General features: G+C 40.4%; 1 protein-coding gene across 2 annotated transcripts in view; it reads right to left on the reverse strand.

Moving 5' to 3' along the window:
• Positions 1–227: 227 nt before the first annotated feature.
• Positions 228–24,612, reverse strand: part of ADAMTS2 (ADAM metallopeptidase with thrombospondin type 1 motif 2) — a 377,073-nt gene continuing 352,688 nt past the window's right edge. The window contains exons 16-22 of one of the 2 annotated variants that reach the window (XM_084839080.1): positions 17,585–17,748; positions 15,705–15,861; positions 14,408–14,540; positions 10,877–11,084; positions 8,936–9,065; positions 7,807–7,896; positions 228–893 (exon numbers count right to left, since the gene is read on the reverse strand). In XM_084839080.1, coding sequence (XP_084695206.1) covers positions 433–893; positions 7,807–7,896; positions 8,936–9,065; positions 10,877–11,084; positions 14,408–14,540; positions 15,705–15,861; positions 17,585–17,748 — 1,343 coding nt within the window. In that variant the 3' untranslated portion in view covers positions 228–432. The remainder of the gene's footprint in view (positions 894–7,806; positions 7,897–8,935; positions 9,066–10,876; positions 11,085–14,407; positions 14,541–15,704; positions 15,862–17,584; positions 17,749–24,612) is intronic. The other variant, XM_084839081.1, reaches the window with a different exon arrangement.

The raw sequence follows: 24,612 nt of genomic DNA on the forward strand, positions 1-24,612 counted from the left end.
CAGAGGTTCTATTGGCTGTACTATAGGCCTCCAAACATTACTGAGGATCAAGCTATTAGAACCTCTTGTCGATTATACTGAGTGTATCCCAGTAACGTTCCAGTGGACTCAAGCATACACACGGAGGGAGCAAGAGAACCCACAAAAAATAAGAACCCAGCTGACCTTGGCTAGGTAGCACTGCTACATGGCAGTGAAACCTATGAGGATATTGCACTAGTTTCTGTGGCAACATGTAACCCTAGCCATTTTTACAATATTTATATTAACCTTAATTAAATAACCTTAAATTTCCATTTTTGCAGGCTATAGTGTTTGGCATTTCTGCCATAGCACCACTTTTTGTATTTAGTCTCTATGGTGACATGGGCATTACTGCAGTATTGGTAACATCTCTATAAGAGAGAAAATCTTTTTTGTTAAATTTCCATTTTAATGTAATTTCCTGAGCATCTCTTTTTTCATTTTTTCAGCAATCAGCTCCTGGATTCTTTGGTTCTTTGTCCTTTCGTAAGGTGGTCTCCTCCTCAAGATAACGTTCTGCTGTGGTACTTCATTTTCCAACCCATGAATTTTATATGGAACATCCACTGCGTTACCATCTGGACGATCTACAGTTGCATTGGAACTGGTGATGTTCGCCTTGGAAACAAATGGTGGACCTGAAGTGGTATGTGGGATATGAACTTCAACAGGTGTTGTAAGTGTGGGAGTGATATCCTCTTCAATATCATTAACTTTACTATGGTTGGATCTTGTTGAGTTACTTCCTGTTTTGTTACTGTACTTACTACAAGAACTGCAACACAGTTTATTGTAACCAGGAATTGCACAGTACCGATAGAGAACTTCCATGCGACAAAACATTGACTTGTCTCCTTGGCAATGTTCTGCTGGAAGAGAAAAACAGAATTATGTGTATACTATAAGCTAAAGAGAGAATCAAGCAAACCTGGACTTAGAGGCTCTTGTCTACAATAATATGAGACACAATATAGGCCCTGAACTGAAGCTATGTCACACTTCTTGGAATGATCAAAAATTTCAAGTCAAAATTTTAAATACTGTTCCAACTTCCACAGGATACAGTGACAAAGCATCATAATTCCTGAATCAGGTGGGCTCAAGGCTCCTTGGCTTCAAACTCATATATTATGGTTATATGGGACACAACTGGAACTGTTCTTGTGAGGCAGTGCTTCCATGTGGTGTCTGTGAGAACCACTCACTCTATGGAATACTGTAATCCATACACTCGTGTCAGCAGCTGCCACTGAGTGTGGAAATTCCATGAAGTCCAAATGATTCATGTAGTGAGCATCTTTCACACATTGCATGTGTTGAATGGTTCCATCACCACATGGAAGTTTTTCCAATGGCTTCTTACGTGGTATCCATAACATCAAAACACTGATTCTGAATAGACAGCTTTAGTTCACCCATCTGATCCACCAAGTCAGGGAATTCAAAGGCAGTGTGTCAAGGTATATTAGTGGCCACTGCAATCTGGTGTGCCTTAGCCATGGAGTAGAATAGAAATGGTTCCCACAGAACTCTGAATGAGTGTTGATTGCCCCCTTGTTGTGAATCTGATCACAAGAAGAGTTACTTTTACATGAATGCACTGGCACCCAACAATGGATTACATACTAGGGGCACAATCCTATTCCTATTTAGACAGAAAATGTCCTACAGTTCCCAGCATTCCCCAGCCAGCATGGCTGGCTGGGGAATGCTGGGAAGTGTAGGACTTTTTTTCTGTCTAAACATGCATAGGATTGTACCCTAGCTAGCATACTTGGTCAAATGCCCATAAAGAGGGTTACTGTTCGTGTGACTCTTTGCATTCAAACATTTTAACATGGGCATTGTGGCATATATGAGTGGCCAATAATGAAAAATGGAGAGTTAACTCTGATCCATTGTGAAATAAAATCTGTAGAACATCTGAAGCAGAAAAAATACTATACTAAAAAATCCCTTTACTATTCCAGGGATATATTGTAAATAATAAGCGGGACCTGCAACAAATGTTGCAGTCTGGAGTGCTCCTGTTCTCGATACTCCATTCCATTCCTCCTCCCACCTGGTTTTCTCAGTCAACACTCTGTGGCCACTGAGCATGCCCAGTCTTCATTGGGCTGTTTCTGGGGTTCCCCCCTACTTACAGTTTCCCCCCTAAATATTTTGTGGTCATGATGCTGTTTTGGCTACATAAGGGCTGGCACTATGAGAAACGAGATTGCTTTGTATATATGATCTGATATGAAAATAACCTGCCATATTAGAAGCAAACTGGATGTGTTCTCTTACACGTACATACCTTGTACGCTCCTGCCTTCTGCTTTTATCATTATATTATGTAATAATCCAAACAACATGGGCTTTTAGGGGCTAAGAATGGAAGATTTTGCACCAGGGGAATGAGCAAGTCCACCTTCAGATTATTTTCCCTAACTGCAACTATAAACCTTGTGTATCATTCAGGCCTCACTGCTTTTATAAATGACTTAAGCATTACTTCGTAGCCTTCAGTTCCTCCATATCTTGTTCATTGTGTCATCAGAATGACAGGAATTTTTTAAATGCAAGACTCAAAGCAATTTTATAACATGGTAATCTCAATCCCTATGGGGTAATCTAATTAGGGCTGAGATATCCATAACTTTAAAACCACTAAAATAAACTCTTATGAAGGAAACTGAAGGAATCTTAGCATGAATAAGGCTCTTGTTTCTTGCAGATAAAACCAATTTGAGTTTTCTATTGTCTTCAATTTGTAAAATCTGAAATCCATAGTAACTGACATAGAGTAATGTGAGTTTGCTACATTAAAGCAATATATCTGCACTAGTAAGTGGGAATCAAATACTTCCCTTGCTAAGTAACTGAATAGATACAATACACCATAACACAAGTACTCAGTCAAGTTCCAACTTCAAACTGAGGTAAAGCAAAAGAAGTTGCAAAAGTGCAATGGACATTTTCCTTTTATTTAGATGAAGTATGACTCCACATTTAAGGATCTGTCTTCCTGTGTTGCACATCCATGTTAAAAGATGCATGCAAGAGAGGATAGCACATGTATTCATTTTCAGAACTAACTCAATGTTTACAGAAGTCGTACTGCAATCTCAAAGAGTGCAATTCTTCCTTGGGAAACAGACACATAAGTTATCCTGCCTGTATTGCATTTGCACACTTACCTAAAAACATGGATGTGCATAATCATGCATTCAAAATGGAATGGCTTGGATCCAGGATCCATCTTCTGTGGATGGAAGGGTTCCGCTCACAGAAGATGTCTTTGCCTAATTTCCAGTGTTCTCTCTCCCTCCCACACTGCAGTTCATCCCATTCAGCATGATCCCTGACCCTCCATATAGTATTTTCAGGGGGCCAAAGGAGCTGCTGGGGGGGGGGGGAATCCACTTCCACCAGCCAAGTTGCATGGGCCTAAATCTAGATCCAACCCACAACACTGAAGAGCTTTAAAAGCAAATAGCATAGACAATGCACATGCGAGCTATTTCTAGTAAGAACATGCTGAGGAAGAGAGAAGAAGTTAACTTAAAACTCTGGATTACTACTGAGATTGGGAGAGTCAAAGCTGCATGCAGCACTGGGAGACATACTGCTTGTTGCTTGAATCCAGCATGACACCCAATTGTATGGGAAGCATCCGTATTATTGCAATCTGGTAATAATATTAAATTGGATGTGTACTTCTACACTTCAGATATTTCATTTAATTCATTTTACATCTGTCTGCAACTTGGCTATCTTTTTCTGTTTTTCATTAGTTTACTAAGAAAATAGTCATATAGTTCAATTCTATCCTTGCCATTTTATGAACAGGAGCAGCTCCACACTTTATACAGCAATCATGTTTGCTGTAGATATATTGGTGTAATATCACCGTTTCCTGCACCAATCATATAAAGCATGAACAGCAGACAGGTGTCCTTAAACATACTTGTACACATGAGAAACAGGCACTGAGGTCCAATCCAGGCTCCCAGGTGCATGTACAGATAGAGTACATACAGTTTAAACATGGATGCCTGTCATTCACTCTTTATGTGTTTACTGCTGGAAACACCCGGGCACTCTTACCATAAGATAAGGTGAGGCAGTTGCATTAGGAAGCAGATTTGGACTGCTAAGTGAAGGGCAAATGTCACTCATGGAGTAGAATCTGCTGAGAAATTGTTCAGTGCACATCCCACTGAAAGGAATGGGAGCCATGGATAAGGATCTTGTTCATTTCAATGAAGCTTTCACAGCCAAACTTCCCTATCTCCAATACCAGGAGGAGAATGCCATGGGGATTTTGTGCCTCAAGCGTAAAACATCCACATGGCAAACATTCTTAGCTAAGTAAAGTGTGGAGCCTCTGAATATATATATATATCACATGCAAACATGTGTAACAGTAGCTCAAAAGGGAAAGATTCCTCAAGTGGGAGCAAGTGGGAGAATAGAAGCACTGAGACACACGTGTGTGAGGGAGGGATTAACCATTTCCCCAGCTGTCATTTCCACACTCCAAATCCCCGCTCCCAGCAGTGTTTGCCCTCATGAGGTTTCAAATGCATGTTTGCAAGCATTCTTAGGAAAGGTGCAGCCAACCATGATTTTATGACAGCCTCACAAGGCTATTAGAACAGCACTGCGGGCAGATATGGCAGCATGAGTGTCAGTGGTGTCATGCTTTCAACCACATTGTAACGTATAGCATCACCTGATCAAATTCAAAAGCATTCATTGATTTTAGAAAGGATACATGATGTCTCTTCACTCATCCACTACTTAAACGTAATAGGGCATGAGCAAACATTGCTCATGAGTGTTTAATTGGCAAACATATCAGTCTAGCATATGCTAATATTTCTGAAAACTTAGCATTGATTGACAAAGGTAGAAAATATCTTTAAATTAGCTACTTTATGCATGGATTACCAGTCCTTTTGGGGAGAAAAAATATTTAAAAAATGATTCTTCTGTTACTAAACCATGCGTTAACTTGTCAGTTCATTATGAAATCTAAGGGAAAAAGAACTTCCTTAGAATTCTCTAAATCTAGGAGTAACATGTCTACTTTTCATATAAAAAAACCTCATGAATCTATAAAAATGATAGGATTAGAATATATAGATTTATAAGATGGCTAAATCATGACATATATTTGGTCTATATTTTACAAACTAATATTTAAATTAAGAGTGTTTTTGGCTGTTCAGTATAAGAAGCAGTTGAAGCATCTTTAGAAAAATGCCTTATTTTCAGCAGTGAAATGACAGCAACCCCCAAAACATATAGAACAAATATAGAGTTATGTGAAATTGATTCTTGTGATACAATTAAAATATGCTCCATTCATAATTATGTTTTAAATAAAGAAGTCTTCTAATCCTTCCATGGTGGCAGATTCTAGAGGGGCAGGCGTGTTAGTCTGTTGCAGCAAAAGCAACCAAGAGTCTTGTGGGATCTTGACGGCTAGCAGATTTATTTTGGCATAAGCTTTTGTAGACTGAAAGCCATTTGTATCCACAAAAACATATGTGATAATAACAGGGCAATCCTATACACGCTTCCCTGGAGCAAGTCCAAATGAACTCAGTGGGGCTTAATTCTGAGTAGACATGTATAGGATTGTAAACCTGTTCACCTTTAAGGTACACAAAATTATTTGTTGTTTCTTTTAAACTTGTAACTTCTACATATCAGAATAAATTTGTGTTGTTTTCCTAAAGCAAAACCGCCAGACCTGCTGAACTTTCATCTTATTTTATTTTGCAGTATGCATGACAGACTGGAAGTATGTCTTCAACTCAGCAGTAAGAAAAAAAAAAGTAATTTGCACAGTCACTTTGGTACACATTTCAACTGGCCTCATTAAAAATATTGAACAGTAAACTGAATTGGCACATCTTTAATATTATGCTAAATACATACGAAACACTAATAAAATATCCCTGATAAACCAAAGTGCATATAGATCTAGTGCACAATGCCCAGATACCTTATTGTACCATTCTCTATAGCCACCCAGATTTTGAAACATCAACTTAACAGTTGTCTATTTAAAGGTAACTAACAGTCATAAATAAATTGATAACAGTTAAACACCAATTATTTTACATAACAGTATTTAGTGCCAGATAACGTGTCTTTGCCTTTTATGTTTTCATGTATAATTACTAACATATTGCAGCAGGAAATCATCATAGTAACAGCAAAATTTAAATATGTGATCACATGATAATGACAATTTTGAAGTGCTACATTGTTGAAGATCTACAGGGCCACCTTCCTAAGGGATATAATTTGGTGGAGAATAGAAGCAAGCAATTTGCTATGGTACTCAGGGACTAATATGCTTCTGTTATTTCATGTTATAGAAGTGGTTTTATGGACAATAGGTTATAATCTTCAACACAAACAGATGTTGAAGCAACAAATTGCAATTAAACAGGATAAGTTTGGTAATGAACCTTTTCTCTAGTTTGATAATGACCTGTTCTCTTCTCATACATGGACTGTGCAAACGTCTTTCCTGTGTTTTATCATTCAAGTAAAAACACTGTACATGAATATCGATTCATGATACCAGTGCACTGTTTATATTTAAAGCTGGAATTGGAGGTTAATGCCAATGCAATTAAAGTTTAAGGCATTTTTCTAAACATAAGTTCTTTCTCCCTAAGCAAAATGAAACAAAGCAATAAAAATTGAGGTAATTCTGTAATTGTTCACACTGTTATGTTTGCCAGTTGACACACATTTATAGATCACACACATACACACGCACACGCACACACACACACACACAACTGAACCAGTCAAGTCAAACATGCAAATGGTGAAAAAAGACTGATGGATGCAATGACGTATACGGAGTTCGCCTTTGAGCAACTTTTGACATTGCACAGTACGACAATGCCGTATTGTCTTAATGATATTAAAATACTGCACACCACAACCTGTAGCATAGACCGTATGTTTTTGCCATATTGTTTTTCTGCTTGCTTTTTTAAAAGAAGAAAGGGAACATAAGGAACATTCTGGCAAAATTGTGTGAAGAAACTCTGGCTGGTTTTGAAAAGTAATAAATATAGGGAAAGGAGCTACAATAAAAGCATAGTACAATAGCAGCATTTGATGGGAATATAAAGAGTCTCATCCACCTGTTTTCATTAAGGTTTTTCATTATAACAAACACAAGATTTTAAAGCCAGGAATTAAAGAAATTGTGAAGCATGAGTTTCAAAGCAATGAGACTGTAAAGAAAGATGGAATGAGTGCTTTCATTTTGTTTGACTACCCTGCAAAAACACTGAAGCTAACCTGTTGTTAGATAGAGGACCTTTAGACAAAAGGAGAACTTTAGCACTACAAGGTGTCATTATTGTGATGTGATCACATTCACAATAAGTTCTCAGTTTCACCAGCAAACTGAAATCATGAGCCAGTTAAGAGCCTTTTTTCACCATCACCAATCAACAAGTAAACTGATACCAGTTCACTTTTATGGAGGACTTGCAACATACTGTAGATACCCTACTTCACACATCCAACACCTTCATGATCTCCACTGCAGCAAGTGCTACTCAGTCTCCAGAGAAGAAAGACACTGTGCACCAAGGCCCAGTGTAGGGGGAAAAAAAGATTCAGCCCAAGATAAAACTTGGCAGACTCAAGGAAACTTTCCATATAGGAAGAAGAATAGAGCAGAAGGCAAAGTCCACATTTGACGTGGCATGCAATTAAGAGCAAAGGCAGAGTTATAAATTGGTCTTTTACTTGAAGATATTTTCTGGATAGGATAATCTGGGTTTGGTCTTGACAGCCATTGTATCATGTAAGTTTTCTTTGATGTATCTGATGAATTTTCTGAAAGAGAAAAGGCATAGTGAGTGGGAAGAGGAAAAATATAAGCACATTTGTAGGTTCTTAATGCACCATTAAAAATCTTCGGTCGAGTTAGCAGAATTAATAGCTACCATTCTAATCATGGCGCTTTTAAAAAGCCACCGCTACTTTAGAAAAATGGCACCATATGCTTAGTTTTAAAGCATTTAACAGTTTGGGCACCTCTGTTCCAATTCATCATCTGGTGAAATGCCTCTACAAAGACCAAAGCAAATGCTTTTACACAAGCTTCCTACCATCTTAGTATTTATTCACACATAATGTTTGGTTAAAAACCTAAGGTTTTTAAAGTATGTATCTATGTGTTCGAAAAATGTGTACTCCATGAGCAGTACACTCATCATAGAGTCAGAATTGTCTGTAGCTCCCTACGCAGCATAGCTGTGGTGGCAAACCTGGGATTATTCCTGTGTAATATGTGAAATGGTCCTAACAGTGCCAAACAATGGAGATTATTTCCTTTCCTTGTACCATGTCAGAGAAACAAACATCTCACAGAATGGAAAAGCAGGAGTGGGGACAAGTAAAAAGGGAAAGGCCACTGATAATCTTTGCTTAACCTGTGTAATATCCAGTAGCCCAATTTCCATTGCCAGAGCTTCCCAAAAACATTTTGGGTGATAGCTCATTGGCAATGGAGAGCTACTACTGGGAAGCAACACCTTCAGTTCCCAAGGGTGGCCCTTATTGTTCCACTGTTGGCTTTCCTTATTGTAACACACTTGTCTGCTAGTATCTCTTTGCCCCTCAAGGAATGATCAGAAGCCACAGAAAGGGCCATTCATATATTTACTTCCACACGTAGCAGATGCAAAGCCATTGACACTGGGAGTGTGAGACAGACTATTCTGACTACAGGGGAGCAAAGTCTTTTCCAACAAGAGCCAAGTCGGACTAGCAATCACCAACAGATTCAACTGTAGCAATTGTACACATTTCACAAAACATCCCCCTCTTCCCCCACCAACAAAATGTTTTTTTAAAAGGGGCTAATACTCACTGGGACATAAAGATATTTTGCATAGCCTGATTGTCTCTGGCTTATCTTCTTTACAAAAGCCGGTAACATTTTCTCTTGTTCTGCACAGAACGTGCCTCTCTTGCGTACCATTACCACAAGTTACAGAACACTGGAGAGAAAACGGAAACTGGGTTTTGACTTCTCTTTTTCAAATTTATTTGTTGCTGGTATATATTACAGGCAATATGATTTTTGTGAATGCAATTATTTATTGTTACTTACCGCTGTTCACCATCATTGCCATTATTACTTTACTACAACCAGAAGCCCTGAACCATAAGGGAATCCTTACCATTCCAGCCATGTGTTTCTTTCAGGCACAGCAGCTCCAATGTCTACAGAGACCTTCCCCAGCCGGAATGGTTTCCTTGTGGATTTCAATGGAGTAATCAAATCCACATGCACAATCCTCTCATGCCTGTTTTGCCTGTGGACCTACCTACCCTCTCTATTGAGATGAAGAGGTAAGCCATATGCATATGTGTGAGATGTGTATGCACCTGAAAACCCACAAGGGACTCTGGGTTGGTACACCGATCTATCTGAAATGCTTATAGCTATGACAATAATAGCAACTGAGTAAACTCGGTAGAACTTTGTAGTAGGTAATCCTCCTGATTTGGTAATGAATGACATTTGGCTGGTTCATTCCGGGCTATGTAAGCTACTGTCTGTAGGGATGCTCAGTGTTCCAGATACATTCCCTGATTCCATACTTGATGAGGTCCTTCTTGCAGCCCTGCAGCTCAGCCTTCATTCATTATCCTCTTCAGCTTCTGCACTCTCTGAACTGACCACATATTTTGGATCTGCTGTTCCAGATCTTGGTGTATGCTTCCATCCCTAGTCTCAGTTCTGGTTCCTGGCTTCTGCTTCTCCGGCACTGATTTTTAGCTCCGGAAACTTTCTCATGTCCTGGTTCTAGTGACAGTCATGCAATCTTGCGATCGAATCACGTGATGGACTTTGATAACAGGTGGCATGGTCCAGTTCTTGCCTGAGAAGCCACTTCCAGAATTCTGAGACTTTGACGCTTGATTGGATGCTGGTACTGTGAAAAGTGGCACTGGATCTATTCCTAAAGAATTCTGAACCTGTGACCCAACTGCCTAACATTCTGGATGCTAGTCAAAGTCAAATATATACCAGGTGGCCCAAAAGTAGGTATACAGTTGTTTAGAATGTTGATGGGAGGGGGAGAGAATGTGTGAGTAGAAGATGTGTGGGTGGAGTCAGAATGACAGTTGGGAAGAGTGAGTGACAGGGAGTGACAGTTGATGGAATACATTTCGAGCACTTACGAGATTAAACAGTGTTAAACAAATGTAAATGTAACAAGAAAGGAAAGGTTCCTCCTGTGCAAGCACGAGTCATTGCTGACTCCTAGAGGGACGCCGCCTTCGCTGGCGTTTTCATGGCAGACTGTAGCAGGGTGGTTTGCCACTGCCTTCCCCAGTCGTGGCTACCTTTCCCCCAGCAAGCTGGGTACTCATTTTACCGACCTCGGAAGGATCAAGGCTGAGTCGACCTGAGCTGGCTACCTAGGACCCGGCTTCTTCTGGGATCGAACTCAGGTCGTGGGGAGAGTTTCAGTTGCAATACTACCACTCTGCGCATGTAATAAAATGCAAATAAACTATACTGTATACCTACTTGTATGAACACTTGAAATACATACATGAGAAACAATTAAGACAGCAAAATCCAACAAACATGAATCTTGAGCAATCTTTCCACCCATATCGCTGAATCTACCAAAGGAGCTTTCTGGTGACATTTTCTTAAGATGTGAAATATTAAGGGTTCCCAGCAGTTCTTAAACTCTTTTACTGATAGGAATGGCAGTAATCTGACACTACCTTATTATTACTATGGGGAAATTACAATATGATTTGAACAATGCTGCAAATTCCTGCTTACCTGTGACCAGGGTCCTATCCGCCACTGAGCTGGGCAAAGCTCCCGGTTGCAAGCCCTCTTGCCCTCCGGACGATCACTGCTGCAGTATTTGGTATGAACAGAGCGGTTTGTGTTGTCATGCAGTGGCTGGATGCATTTGACAGAACGCACCTGGTATCCTGCTTTCCCACAGCTTTTGCTGCAAGGTTCCCAGTCGCCAGTAATCCATCTGGTTCAATGAAAAACAGTCCAGGCAAGTAAATTTATACATTACATGCCTAAATCATCTAAAAAAATCTATTTATTGATCATTCTTAAATTCCCAGTTTCAGGACAGCTTTTCACACCACATCTTGTACCTTATGTCTGTTGTGTAGAGTGCACAGATTTGTAAATCACCTTTAAATATATATAAAAATGTTCACTGGGAAAATTCTGGACCCCACGTGTATGGAGTGTTTCACAACTGATGTGGGACACATATTAAATACTCAGGTAGGTTGATTTAATTGGGTCCAATGCTAGTATTTGCTGAAGAAATGTATTATTTTGCCTGTTTTTTCAGCTCTTTGGGTTCATACTGTAGGCACAAAAATGCATGCTAAACAGTTCACAGTGCATTCCATTCTGAAGGACTGAGGCAAGTGTGATTCTATTAAGGCTTGCTTATCAGCAATGGGATGAATGGTATGCTTTGGTAAGGTGAAGTAAGCTCTAGTAAGCTGAAGCACAGAGGTAAGCTCTGGTGTGGGTTGCTGGTGCACAGTTTTTGTGTATGGGTACTGCATAGTTATTCTCTTGTCTCTCATAAAGGTTAAAGTCTGGATTGCTCAAGATTGGAAGGAGTGGAAGAAACTCAAAAGTTAGTGGAACTTACCTAAGAATGCCCTCTTGTGGTATTATAGCCCTGTAATATTGCTTTTTTATTTGAAAAATGAATTTTATGGAACTGAATTTGTTTTTATTCTTCTTTATAAATCCAACTTATTAATGTTGTTCAGTTCTTGAGTTATGACAGTTGAAGAAAATAACAAAAGTGTTCTATGCTAGGATTCTCACTGATCTTTCTCAACATATTACACTTTTTAAACTAGAGCTTGGATGGAAAGCATTCTTAAGCATTCTTAACAATCAGCATGAAAATAACACACGATGATTCAGCCATTTTGCTGGCTTCTTCACTTCACTTCACTTCACTTCACTCCACTTCACTTCACTTCACTACAACAATAACAAAACCCAGATCCATGAAACCATATACAATAGATATTGCATAAGCAAAAAAAGATATGAAATATAATCATAACTTGAATTATTCTATGTTAGGTCTGTCTGTCTGTCTGTCTGTCTGTCTATCTATCTATCTATCTATCTATCTATCTATCTATGTTAGGTCCTTCCCAAAGTAATCTTTTTTATTTTCTTTTTGCAAATGAGTTGGATTTACAAGAATAGAATTTCCTTCCTGCCTTCCAAACAACAGCTATTTAATGTTCTAAATAATTCATGTGGAAACCAGCAGAGGAATAAACCACTAAAACAAGTGTTGTTGGCAGACACTGGAATAGAAGCAGCATAATTCTTAGAGATGAATTTGCTGCCACAGTTTTTCCACAATTCAGCCATCAACTAAGAACCACATGAAAAATTATGAAGGCAACAGCCAAGCAGTTTGTCCTGCCCTTATAAAGCTTTCAAAGTAATATATCTATTTCTCTCAGGAACAATGCTAAAGCACTTCTATATTTTTGCCATAGTATGTTAATGAATGGAATATTAACCTCTGTACTTCTTGTATTTTCCAATAGATAATATGATGCAAAAGGGAGTTTAAGGTTTTACAGTAGCTTTCCCCAACCTGGTGCCCTCCAGATGTTTGCATTACATCTCCCATAATCCTGACCATTGCCCATGCTGGCTGCTATTGATGAGAGTTGTAGCCCCAAACATCTCAAAGGCACCAGGGTGGGGAAGAAGGGGTAGGATCCAACTGTGGGGAAGGAAGGGTAGGATCCAACCCCGGTGCACATGCACGGCCCCTACCACCAGTGGTGGCGATGTAGCACTTCCGGGGGGCAAGCCCCTAAATGACCAGAAACATATCTTTTTGGAAGGTGTCACCTGCTACTTCCAGAAACTTGCATTTCCAGTCATTTGGGGGCTTACCCCGGAAATGTTACACTGCTGCTGCTGGCACGGCCAGACGCATGCACACCAGGAACCGGCAGCGCTGGCCGCCAGCGGGAGGGCACCACTGGATCCTACCCAATGTTGTACAGGATGTATGCTCACAATTCTCAGTAGGGTTAGAAGAACACATATAAACCTGCTGTTGCAGAAAGAATGCTTGTTGAGACAGAGGGTGGCAATTCAGAAGGCAAAGATTAAGAACTCAAACATTCCAAGCCTCTGGACTCAATTGTCTATTCACTTCTAAATCCAGCAAACAGAAAATTAGAGCCCTTGATCAATATACCCCTTTGTTGTGATACCCACACAAGAAATGTATAGATTCCACCACCTACACCATGGGTGGGGAACTGGATGTCCCCAGACAGTCAGATTGTCTCCTGGGACACCCCCCAGCGGTTGGATGTGAGGGGGCAAGCCTCCCCTCCCAAAGCTACAGGATGAACAAATTGCCTTAAAAAAACATGATACTTCATGACCAGTTGTATGAGACATAGACAGGGATGCAAATTCAAATGCACATGGAAATGTGCTTCCATTTCAATGCAACGAAGTGCAGATGGGCTGCATCCTCACTTCGGTATGCCTTTGAATACATGAAAATGCACTGGAATTATGTTTGCCATTTTCAGTCCAATAAGTGATAATCCTGTCTATGCACTCCTAAATTGTCCCCCTGGATTGGGGCAAAAGGAATATCCTCTACATTTACAGCCCCCCGCTACAAATAATGGAGCATGAGTATGTCTTTTATCAAATATCTGTCTGTCTATACCTACAGTAAGAAAGAACTATGCAAATGAAAGATATTATAAATGCTTAAACAGAAAGTTACTTTTTGTGAGCCATTTCCCATTCACTACCCAACAAATCCACATCTTTAAAAGCTAGGCTGTGAGTTTTATTGGTGTTTGGATTAGGACTGTTGTATGACATTTTCTTCAATTAAGAGCCTATAAATATTTTTATGTATTTAAAATTCACACACCATAAAAACAATTTATACAAATCCATTTCACATCTATTTCTATTTTGATTACTGAAAGATGCATGAGACACAAGGGTATATATGCATTAAATTGAAATTATTATTATTTTCCCCCCATCAAAATCTATTTTGGAATCATTATTTGTAGGAAAGGCTCTTTCAACAAGCAGCATTCTGGCAATTCCATCACATGATTGCATAACTTCTGATTTGGTAATGGTTCTAAAAATTATGGCTATAGAGCAATCCTGACCCAAAATATCCAGAAGGGGAGGGAGTGAAGGCAAAGTCATTTGAGGCTAGCTCAGAGTACTTCTGTTTCAGCTGATTATTATGCAACAGTGATGAGTTATTCCAGCAGGAGAAATGCTTACATTGGCTGGGAACATTCTTGGAGATTGCACACTCTGCGAATGGGTTTTAGCTTTTGGATGGACTCACAATAACTGCGATGAACCATCTTGTGGTCAGTCTTCCTCCGGCAACCATATTTTGTAAACTGAGAACCTTAAGAAAGAGACTACTTTTTAAAGTTCTTCCACATAATTCAAAATATACTTTCCCCCCAGTATTCAAAATACCTTGAAGCCTATTTTCAACGAGGGTCAAAAGGTGAGTTCTATTTTTCAGAGCTAGGGAGGTCTGGTTCAGATGCTTCTTCACCCTTTGAGATCACCCCTGAGAGTGTGTGAAGCATACTGGTGGTTCATCATCTGTCTGGGATCATGTGGAAGCACCAGTTCACAAAATGGCAGCCCCTTTTCACAGCTGTCATAATAGCACAATTGGAGGCCTTGGTTCAGCACCTTCAGAACATCCCAGCTGGGTTGTGACTCTGACCCTGATGGCAGCATCCTGTGCTCCCGCAGGCCAGGGAACCCACACTAACATAAATGTGAGATCTTGCAGTGTACTTGTTACCTTGTACCTGATGTTTCGTGGAATGTGGCATGGCTCGGGAAGAACAAGGGAAGAGTGCTTGAGACTGACTCTGGCTCTCACAACAGGCAAAACCCTGGAAGCCAGAAAATGAGTGAACAGGCCCTGATCTAGATGCATACTTTTTCCAGAAATAGATGGGACAAACCACAGGCTACCAGTTATCTACTGGATCAATCCACAATGGGCTGCAATGTACATTTTCTACTGCAACTTTTTACATTTCAGTATTTCATCAGCACTCATTCATTTATTGTATCTCATTTACTGAATGGAACATGTCCTAATACATTTTATCTGCTATCCATTTTCTAGATGTGAAATATGTTATGAAGAATGGGCATCAATAAAGAACCTGTGTAGCATTTGTTTTTTCTAGTCTCAATTTTTCATGCTATTAGTATTCACATAGTTTTTCCTATTACAATATAACTGAAGATGGGAGCGTCTAGTAATTTTAAAGAAAAAATTGGCTTCAACAAATGCAAATTCATCACAAGTGGTTGCAGAATCAAATGAGTTGCACTGGATGGATGAGTCATCACAGACCTAATACTACAGATAAAACTATCACCTCTAACACTGTGCTTTTTAATGAAGTCCTTGCATATGTTCATTTGTCCATTATTAAATACTGAGTAATCAAGTGCATGTGTGAACATAATTAATTACATTGTTTTAGTGTCACTCAAAAAGGTATATGGATTCATCAGTTTAACACTCTTCCTTTACCTCCTCCACAGGGTTTTGAGCACTGTGACCATTTTTTCAAAGCCCACTCAAATGTTACGGAATCTTCCAAAACATTGTTGTTATCAACATTTAAGGAATCTTCATGGATCATATATTTGTACGTCACTGTAATCTTGACATTACCATGAGGAATTGCCTAGACAGACAAATAATGCATATATTTTCAGCAAGACCTTTTTGAATATCACAGAGGCATTTTAAAAACAGATTAACAGTGCAATCCTATGAATGTTTACTCAAAAGTAAGTTCCCCTGTAATCAGTGAGACTTATTCTCTGGAAAGTGTGCATAGGACTGCATCCTTAATTTGTTTTGTGACTGTATTTTGTATTATTTTTATGTATTTTATGATTATATGACCATTTTGGTGTCTCATGCAGTTCCATCTTTTGATGAAGGGCAGTGTACAAATCTTTTAATATAATAAATAAAAATAAATAATAGATGGACGCAATCCTATGCATATTTAGACAGAAACAAACATGGCTGGCTGGGGCATGCTGAGAGCTGCAGGATTTTTTTTGTGTTTAACATGCATAGGATTGCACCGTAACACTTTTATTCTCCTAAACAGATGCTCTTAAGCCATTTTCTTGAGAGTAAGTTCTACTAAAATCAGTGACAACTCCTCCCAAGTGTTTAGTATCAGGATGTTAATTGCTAATGCTAATTTATGACAAGGAATTGTATACACATCAAACTGGTGATGATTTAGGGTTAATTTAGTAACCTTACTAAATAGTTCCGTGAATATTAATATGACTTATAAATCAACATATGAAGTGCATCTTGGAGATTAAGGGCATCTTTTCTCCCAGTCTGGGTGTGGGATTGACCCTCAGGGTTGTGTACCAATGGGATACGTACAACTTTTAATGAGAACTGGAGCCTATGCTCATGTAACCCATTCATCCCTTTCTTACTGTGGACAAATTATGGAAGTGGAGTTTATTATAAGGATGGGTAGGATTAGAACCTGCAATGAATATGAACTTGAGCACGCTCCGGGAGAGAGCGCAGGACAGGAAGGCCTGGCGTGCTCTGGTCCACGGGGTCACGAAGAGTCGGACACGACTGAACAATTGAACAAACAAACAAAAAAAGGATTAGAACCAGGGGTCTCCTAGTCACTAGTGTTCCTTGCAGTCAGCCAACCAAAGCTGTAGAATATTTATTTATTGTGGGTATTTTTGTACCACTCATCGATCATATTCCCAGGGGGGGTTACAAGACATAATAAAACAATTAAAATGTACATACGAAAAGAAAGAAAAATAAATCACAAAATAATCAAAAAACAGTCAGCAAGATAAACAATGTATCTAAAAATCCTGGGAAAATAAAAAAGATCTTTGCCTGGTGCTCAAAAAACAATAAGGTATACGCCAAGTCCAAGTGAGCCTCTCTGGGTAGAGGAAGAAGAGGAGCTGTTGTCCTCCCAGGTCCCAGTATCAGTCCACTTCCCCTCTCCAGGCAGCCTGTTGGTTTCACCTATTCTGACCTGGCTATAAATACTTTCAGGGAAGTTCTGGGTCTCTTCCTGGGCAATGGCCAGGCTCTGGCTTTACTTCTGTAATTCTCCAGCTTTTCTACAGGCATTACCTGCCTGGCAAACTCTTCAGTCCTCCATTGCCATCCTGCTTCCCCCACCTCACCCTCAGTCATTTGGTTTTCTTCCTTGACTGCTTTTTTGAGATGCTTCCCTGAAGCCCTTACAATCAAAAGTGGCAACATGTAAAGTTAAAGAGAATTAAATATGCCCTTGATTCGTAGAACAGATGTCTTAACAGATGCAATCCATAAAATACTGTATGCATGACTCAGTGTAACCTAGACACTCTCATCTTCAAGTGACTTACCAGAATGCTGATTCCGTTACGTAACGGACCCATCGTTTGCACCATTTCCCTGTCATCATCGTTCCGATACTCCCATTCCACACCCATGTTGACAAATACTTTGGAGTTTGGAACATAGTTGTCTTCATTTAAAATAAATTTCCCTGTTCCTTTGTTCTTGATTGCTAGAAACAACATGACAAATATTAAATCCTCAGGATACTTCAGTTTATTTTTCTTCTCATTTTTAATTTTCTTGGGACAGAAAGAGACTATAAGGTTTTAGGCATAGTACTGTCTACTTATTGTATTTATTTTATATAAGGAATTTATAGCTGCCTTTCATCAGAAAAGATCCCAGGGTGATTCACATAAACAATTCGGTGAAAACATAAAATACAATTAGCATAAAAACAAACAATACCAATTAAAACAGCAATCCAAGACCTAAAATCCCTAAAAGAAAAAGAAAAAAACAAGGATTTTTGCCTAAAGCAGCAATGGGGGACTTCCAGAGCTAGCCTGAGGCTGCCATTAGACAGAGTGACACAGGTATCATGAAAGGGCAGCTAACTGTTCATTATTTAATTTGTTTTTATTGTATATTTACTGTCAAGGATGGGTGGAGGAGGGGAGACAGAGAATGTTGCTTTGGTCCCACCTGCATTTTGTTTTGGCCGTGCCCACTCTTTGCCTTGCTCACTTTTGTCACGCGGCTGCTGCGCAAAAACAAATGTGGCCCTGGGCTGAAAAATGTTCCCCACCCCTGGTCCAAAGGATAACAGAAAGGGTGCCAGGTGGGCCTTTCTGGGGAGATAGTTCCACCAGCGAGGATCCACAATCAAAAACACTCTGTGCCTCACCTCTGACAGGGGATCTCAAGAAGAGCATTGGCAGGTGATCTTCACACCTGGGTGGATTGATCTAGGGACTGGCGTTTGTTTAGGTACCTGGAACTCAAGCCATCTGCTGTAACACATCAGTTTTTTTTAGTTTATGGAAGATCATGTGGATACCATACTACATAGGCTGTTTTACCACCACACCTTTACCTTTGGTGCTGAAACACAGCCTTCTCTGATTTTGCTTCTAATTCTGGCTGTGTTGCATTCACTCTTGCCACGTTTCCAGGATGTAGCTTATGCATTTTGAATTGCTAAAGTTGCTCCATGCCTACACAGGCTTTGCCTTATTCACACACAAACGAAGCTTTCTAAATAGGTGTGGGAAGTCTCTGGGCAGGGATGTCTGTCTGGCTCAACCACCAACACAAGTAGCCTCTTGGGGGCAACAAGTTTAAGGAAGGCACACTGCGGTCCCAGTGAAGTTCCCAGTCTGTCCATCATTTCACCTGTAAGTGATGGAATCTTGGGAGGCTTGGGAGGAAAGGAAGAGACTGCAGAGAATAAAAGATCCATGTCTATTCAATTTACAGGAGCAACGCACAGGAGCTGCTGCTGTCACTTCTTTGATGTTCTTTCTGAACAGCATGCAGGGATCGAGGCACCACTTCCCCAACTGTTGTAGCGAGGGGAAATGTTGGCTTTGCAGTCTCAGTAGAGAGTTTCTCTTTCATCAGGCAAACTGGCATTTGCTGGCTGTCCCACCCTTTCGCAGTCCTCTTGCTTGGAAGGTAGCCGTCAGTGCACTCAGCTGTTTTATCTAAGAATTGATAAATGATTTGTACTGAACCTTTGTTATGCTGTTCATTTGATTTTCCGTGGCAGCACTGGAATCAGGGAACCAGCTGGTGTTATCTGATAAAGGAACAGTGTTTTTAAAAATTCAGCTGATGTGAATAAAAAATCCACAGGGACAACAACAAAAAATGCCTTTATTTGGAACAACTGATGTTCGCCGTGCATTATTTCAGTGTCTTTGTGAATTTTGTTCTAAAGGACAGCTACCTGCTTTTATCTGCTTTGGTGTATCTTACATAAGGCATAAGCTCTGAGAAAGCCCTGACTGAAGACAGAACAAATGATGCATTAAGTTCCCAGAGGAGGTGCTGGGGCATTACTGCTCTGCCCTGTGGCCACTGATCTATGAGGTTCCTCTGGGTTCTATTTTGTCCACTATACATATCAACATCTACATGAAGCCACTTAGGGAAGCCATACTGAGCTTAAGAATTGGGTCTCATACTGTGCTGATGACACCCAGCTCTATCTTTTTCATCTGATGCCAAGGAGGCTGTGGTAGTCCTGGACCATTCACCCGGTTTGCACAATTCCAGGGTGCTTAATAAGCCATGGTGCCTTGTTAACCACCCAGCATGGACCAGTCACAAGCTTGGGGGTGGGGTAGCATAATTACCCTCAGCAGTGCAGCTTCCCTTGTCATGAGAACCCAGCCTGGGTGGCTTGTTGCCATGGTTAACACAGAACCCACGGGCTCCTGTAGGGTTCTGTGGTGGCTTGTTAACCAAGGCAACAAGCCACCTTACCCGGGTTCACATGACATGGGAAGTTGTGCTGTCGAGGGTAATTATACTAACCCCCCAGCATGCAACCAGCATGTGTGGCGGCGGGGGAAATAAGCCACCAGGGCAGGGTGGGTTGTTGTGTCATGCAAACTCAGTCTATGGATTCTGTATGTGGGTTGTTCATGGTTAACAAACCATGGTTTGTTAGCACAGCTAGGTTCACACAACCCACAATTCAACAACAACCCATGGTTCAATAACAACCCACACTCAACCCATACTCTGGCTTATGGTGTTGTGTGAACAGGCAGAGTGTGATAAGAAATCTTTTATTCCAATTCAAACTTCTGGTGATAGAATTAAACTTGTTGATGAAGTCTAACTCAGCAGTCCCTTGCTCTAATCTTCCTTTCAGGTTTCTTTGTTCCACAATGGCCACTTTAAGGTCAGTGATGGAGTGTCCTGGCAGCCACTGGTTTTTGAATATTGCCATTTCTGATGTCAGATTTGTGTCCATTTATTCTTTTCCATGGGCACTGGCCTCTTTGCCTTATACAGAATGTGGAACGGCATTTCTGATAGAAGATGGCATATATCACACTGAAAGATGAGCAAGTGAATGAACCCCTAATGTTGTGGATGACATTATTTGGCCCTGTAATAATGTTTTCAAGAGTAAATATGAGGACAAAGTTGGCAACTTGGTTTGTTTCAGGGTCTGGTTCCTGTGTTTCTATCCTTGTTATGTCACCTGTTATTGCTATTGAGTACCTGCTTTAGGATGGCCTATCACCCAAGGACAATGAAAGGGAAGTGGCATTGTCCAGGATGGGCTGTAGATTTTTGATGACACATTTGAGTGGTGTTGTTGTTTCTCTTCTGGGTCTGACTTGTAGTAGATAGTTCCTGGGTATCAATCTGGCCTTGTCAATCTGTTTTCTCATTTTGATGGCTGGATACTGTAGTCTGAGGAATGCCTGATTTATATCCTTAAGTTGTGAATCTCTGTCTAAGGAATCTGAAGTGATATGGTTACATAGTAGGGCTTGGCTGTAGACAATGGATCTTTTGGATGTTCTGTGTGGAAGCTTGAAACATGTATGTGTAGTGGTCACTAGGTTTCCAATATAAGGTGGTGCTTATATGTCCATTTAAGTAGCTGCGCAGTCATGTCCAGAAAGTGAACCTGTTGCATGGACTCATCAAGGCCTAGAGTGATGGTAGAGTGGAAGTTATTGAAGTCCTAGTGGAACTTCATCACGGCCTCCTGTCTATGAATCAAGATAATAAAGATGTCATCAATGAATCTCAGCTGGAGAGGAGGCTGTTGGGGACAGAAGCTGAGAAAACGTTATTTGAAGACCGCCATGAAGATGCTGGCATACTGTGAGGCTATCCATGTGTCAGCCCATGGCAGTGCCATTGATCTGAAGATACATTTTCCCCCCAAATCTGAAATAATTGTGCGTAAGTACAAATTGGCAGAGTTTGGTGGCTAGATATGCTGTAGTGCCATGAGTGATTATATTCTTGATGGCCTGTATAATCCTTGTGGGGGATGTTCTTGCAAAATTGTGCTCTACTGCCATGAAGATGAAGACAACAAAAATGCTTCTGTTCTAGAGCTCCATGTGCATCCTGATAACCAAACAATTTATGCATAGGTGGGCTTCAGAGCATGGAACAGTTCTTCACACACATTCCATTTATGCATATGTAGCAGCTCTCTCCATTGACATAAATTGGTAAGCCCCTTTAGAAGGTGGTTCTCCAAATGTGTTGTACTCTTGTGCTTGAATTTGGGTAAATAGATTAAAACTGTAAGAATGTAAGGCAGGCCTGCACTCCTTGTGACGTACGAAACCAAATACAACTCACCATGTGTTCTGATCTGCTGGGTGGTTGACAACCCTGCTTCACCCCATCCCCTACTCCCCACACACCTGTTTTAGCTATCCCAGGTAACTAGCAAAAATAGGAGGTTAATGACTTCCCAATGGGCCTTCATGCATGGCTGGCAAACTATATGTGTGAAGGCCCAAGTTGTGTAGACCCAGGTTATTGTTTGGTTAAAAAGGTAAGGGTGTCCCCAACCAGTCATGTCCGACTCTAGGGCGTGGTGCTCATCTCCATTTCTAAGCCGAAGAGCCAGCGCTGTCCGAAGACGCTTCCGTGGTCATGTGGCCGGCATGACTGAACACCGAGGTGCACGGAACGCTGTTACCTTTCCTGCCGAAGCGGTACCTGTTTATCTACTTGCAATTTCTTGCTTTCGAACTGCTAGGTTGGCAGAAGCTGGGACTGAAGACAGGAGCTCACTCCGTCATGCAGCACTCGGGTCTCAAACTGCTGTCCTGCCGACCTTCCGGTCTGCAATTCAGCGTCTTAACCACTAAGCCACTGCGGCCCCTAATTGTTTAGTTAGATAAAAGTTAAATGTTTTAGAATCTTAAGAGAGAAGTTGGCAAATAGAATCAATTACCTCAGGACGTCGCCTTTGCTGAATCACCTGGCAGAGACGTTAAATACAGCCAAGCTTTCCTCTGTGCTGGTGATTGGATTAGATGAGGCCCCTTTGAACTTGAGAATTCTACAATCTCATCCTCTCTCTTTTCTATACGTCAAATATAACTTCTGTTGCCACCTTTGCTATTGACCTTGGTACTACTCAATTACCTGTCCAATTTCCACAATTAAGGCCCCTTTCATCTTTCTTCCTGGTTCTAAATTTAAAATAATAATTCCAAACATGTCAGTTTCGTACACTTGTTGCCTGCTCAGGAAAATGCTACTTTTCTTGTATGTGTGATTCATTTCTGAAGTGTTGTCAGCATCAATACATTTATCAGGCTTACAAAATCAAAGGTTTATATCTTGCTCACACTTCTTCAGAAACAGTTTGCCAAACATAAGGAATACATCTGTGCAAAGAACACTATCAATCCCACGAGGCTACACAGAATAGCAGTTCAGGGGAAGCATTTACTAATGCAAAATGTGGATGATTCATAGCAGTTACCAGGCCATTTGATGTGAATCTACTTCTAATTAATAACAGTCTACAAGACATTGTCTGTTATTGATCTCCTGAATTGTAAGGAAAGGATTTCAATTACTGTTTAAGCTTTGTGATAGATTGAACATTCTTGCTATAGATGGCTCAGAATCTGGAACAGAATGGAGTAGGATACTAGAGGTAGGAAATGTATGCAAAAGCACCACTGGAGAGTCCACTGAATAGAGAATGAATGTTCTACAACAAACATGAAAACAGTAAGCACAACCTGCACTGTTACATCCAATATGGGCGTCTACCAACCCACAAAATAAGTGACATATGGAATGATTTTTGAAAGCAGGCTGATTTTGAAAGTTGTGTATACCCATTTGAAAGGACAGGTGCCAAATTATAGATAAAAAGTCTATAGTGCTGTGCAGTGCAGTGCAGATCATGATCCCAGTTACAGAATCTAGTACCTGTGGTAATATTCTTCAAATTCAGGCTTTATTTATTTAAAGTATTTTCATTCCGCTCCTCAGTAAAAAAAAAAAAAAGCCCCCCTCCCCGACTTAAGACACAAAACCTAAACCCAATCTCAGCCAAATTTTATTTATGTATTTATGAGTCGGACACGACTGAACGACTGAACAACAACAACAACATGTCTATACTGCCCAATTGCTGACGCTCTCTGAATTAAAGTTACATTTATTATTGAAAAGTGATGTGTTCTGTATACTTTATTCAGACCACATAATCTGGATTGCCTAATGACATAATTTTGTTTTTAGTTGTTGGTTTTTTAAAGAAATACTAAGTTGCAGTTGATAATTGAGTTAGGAGCTCATGGTTCTTTTATTTGAGTTTGAGCCACATTGACATATGATTTGTTCTGTAACTTTGTACCTTTTACTTTCCCCAAATGTCCTTTTGCCCAGCTGCTTGTTGTTGTTGCTTCGCTTTGGTTTTACAGTACAATCCAAAGTGGAGTTGTGTATGTGAATTGGTGGATCATCCACCAGCCAGGGCGAGGTGTGTGTGTGTGTGTGTGTGTGTGAGAGAGAGAGAGAGAGAGAGAGAGAGAGAGAGAGAGAGAGACCTTTTCCTGTCCTATGTGGCTCTTTGTTGTTTTTCATTCTTCTCATTGCTTATAATGCAGTGGGGAGTGGGATTAATTATGCCAGTACCAGGCTTGCATAGAGGGAGGCTTGATCCTGGGGCCTCTCTGTCACACAAAAGTTCCAAGACCACCTCTGCCCTGTCCTTGCAACACCTCTTTCACGTCCTACACCAGAAACTGTGGGCAGAAACACCAGCAGTGGTAGATCTCCAGTCTCAGAATGTACCATGGGCATACTGGGGGCCTGTATGGCATACTTTTCCCCCTGCTGGTGGAGCTCCTTTCTGCCACCAGTGCGTCACCGCTATCACATCCTAGTGGATCTGGGGTTTAGGATTGCTCTCCCCAGTTTCTTTATTATTGTACCATCATTTTACTCATATGGAGAAGCCCCTCTGAATAAAAATAATGTTTAAAGGAACCCACAAAAATATTTTCAGCTTGTCAACGAAAGCAAATCCATAAATAAAAAATGACGATGACAATGATGATAATCATAACGT

The sequence above is a fragment of the Heloderma suspectum genome, chromosome 2 (genome assembly GCF_057233095.1).
Source record: "Heloderma suspectum isolate Gila_16-S chromosome 2, 16-S_ref, whole genome shotgun sequence".
NCBI lineage: Eukaryota > Metazoa > Chordata > Lepidosauria > Squamata > Helodermatidae > Heloderma > Heloderma suspectum.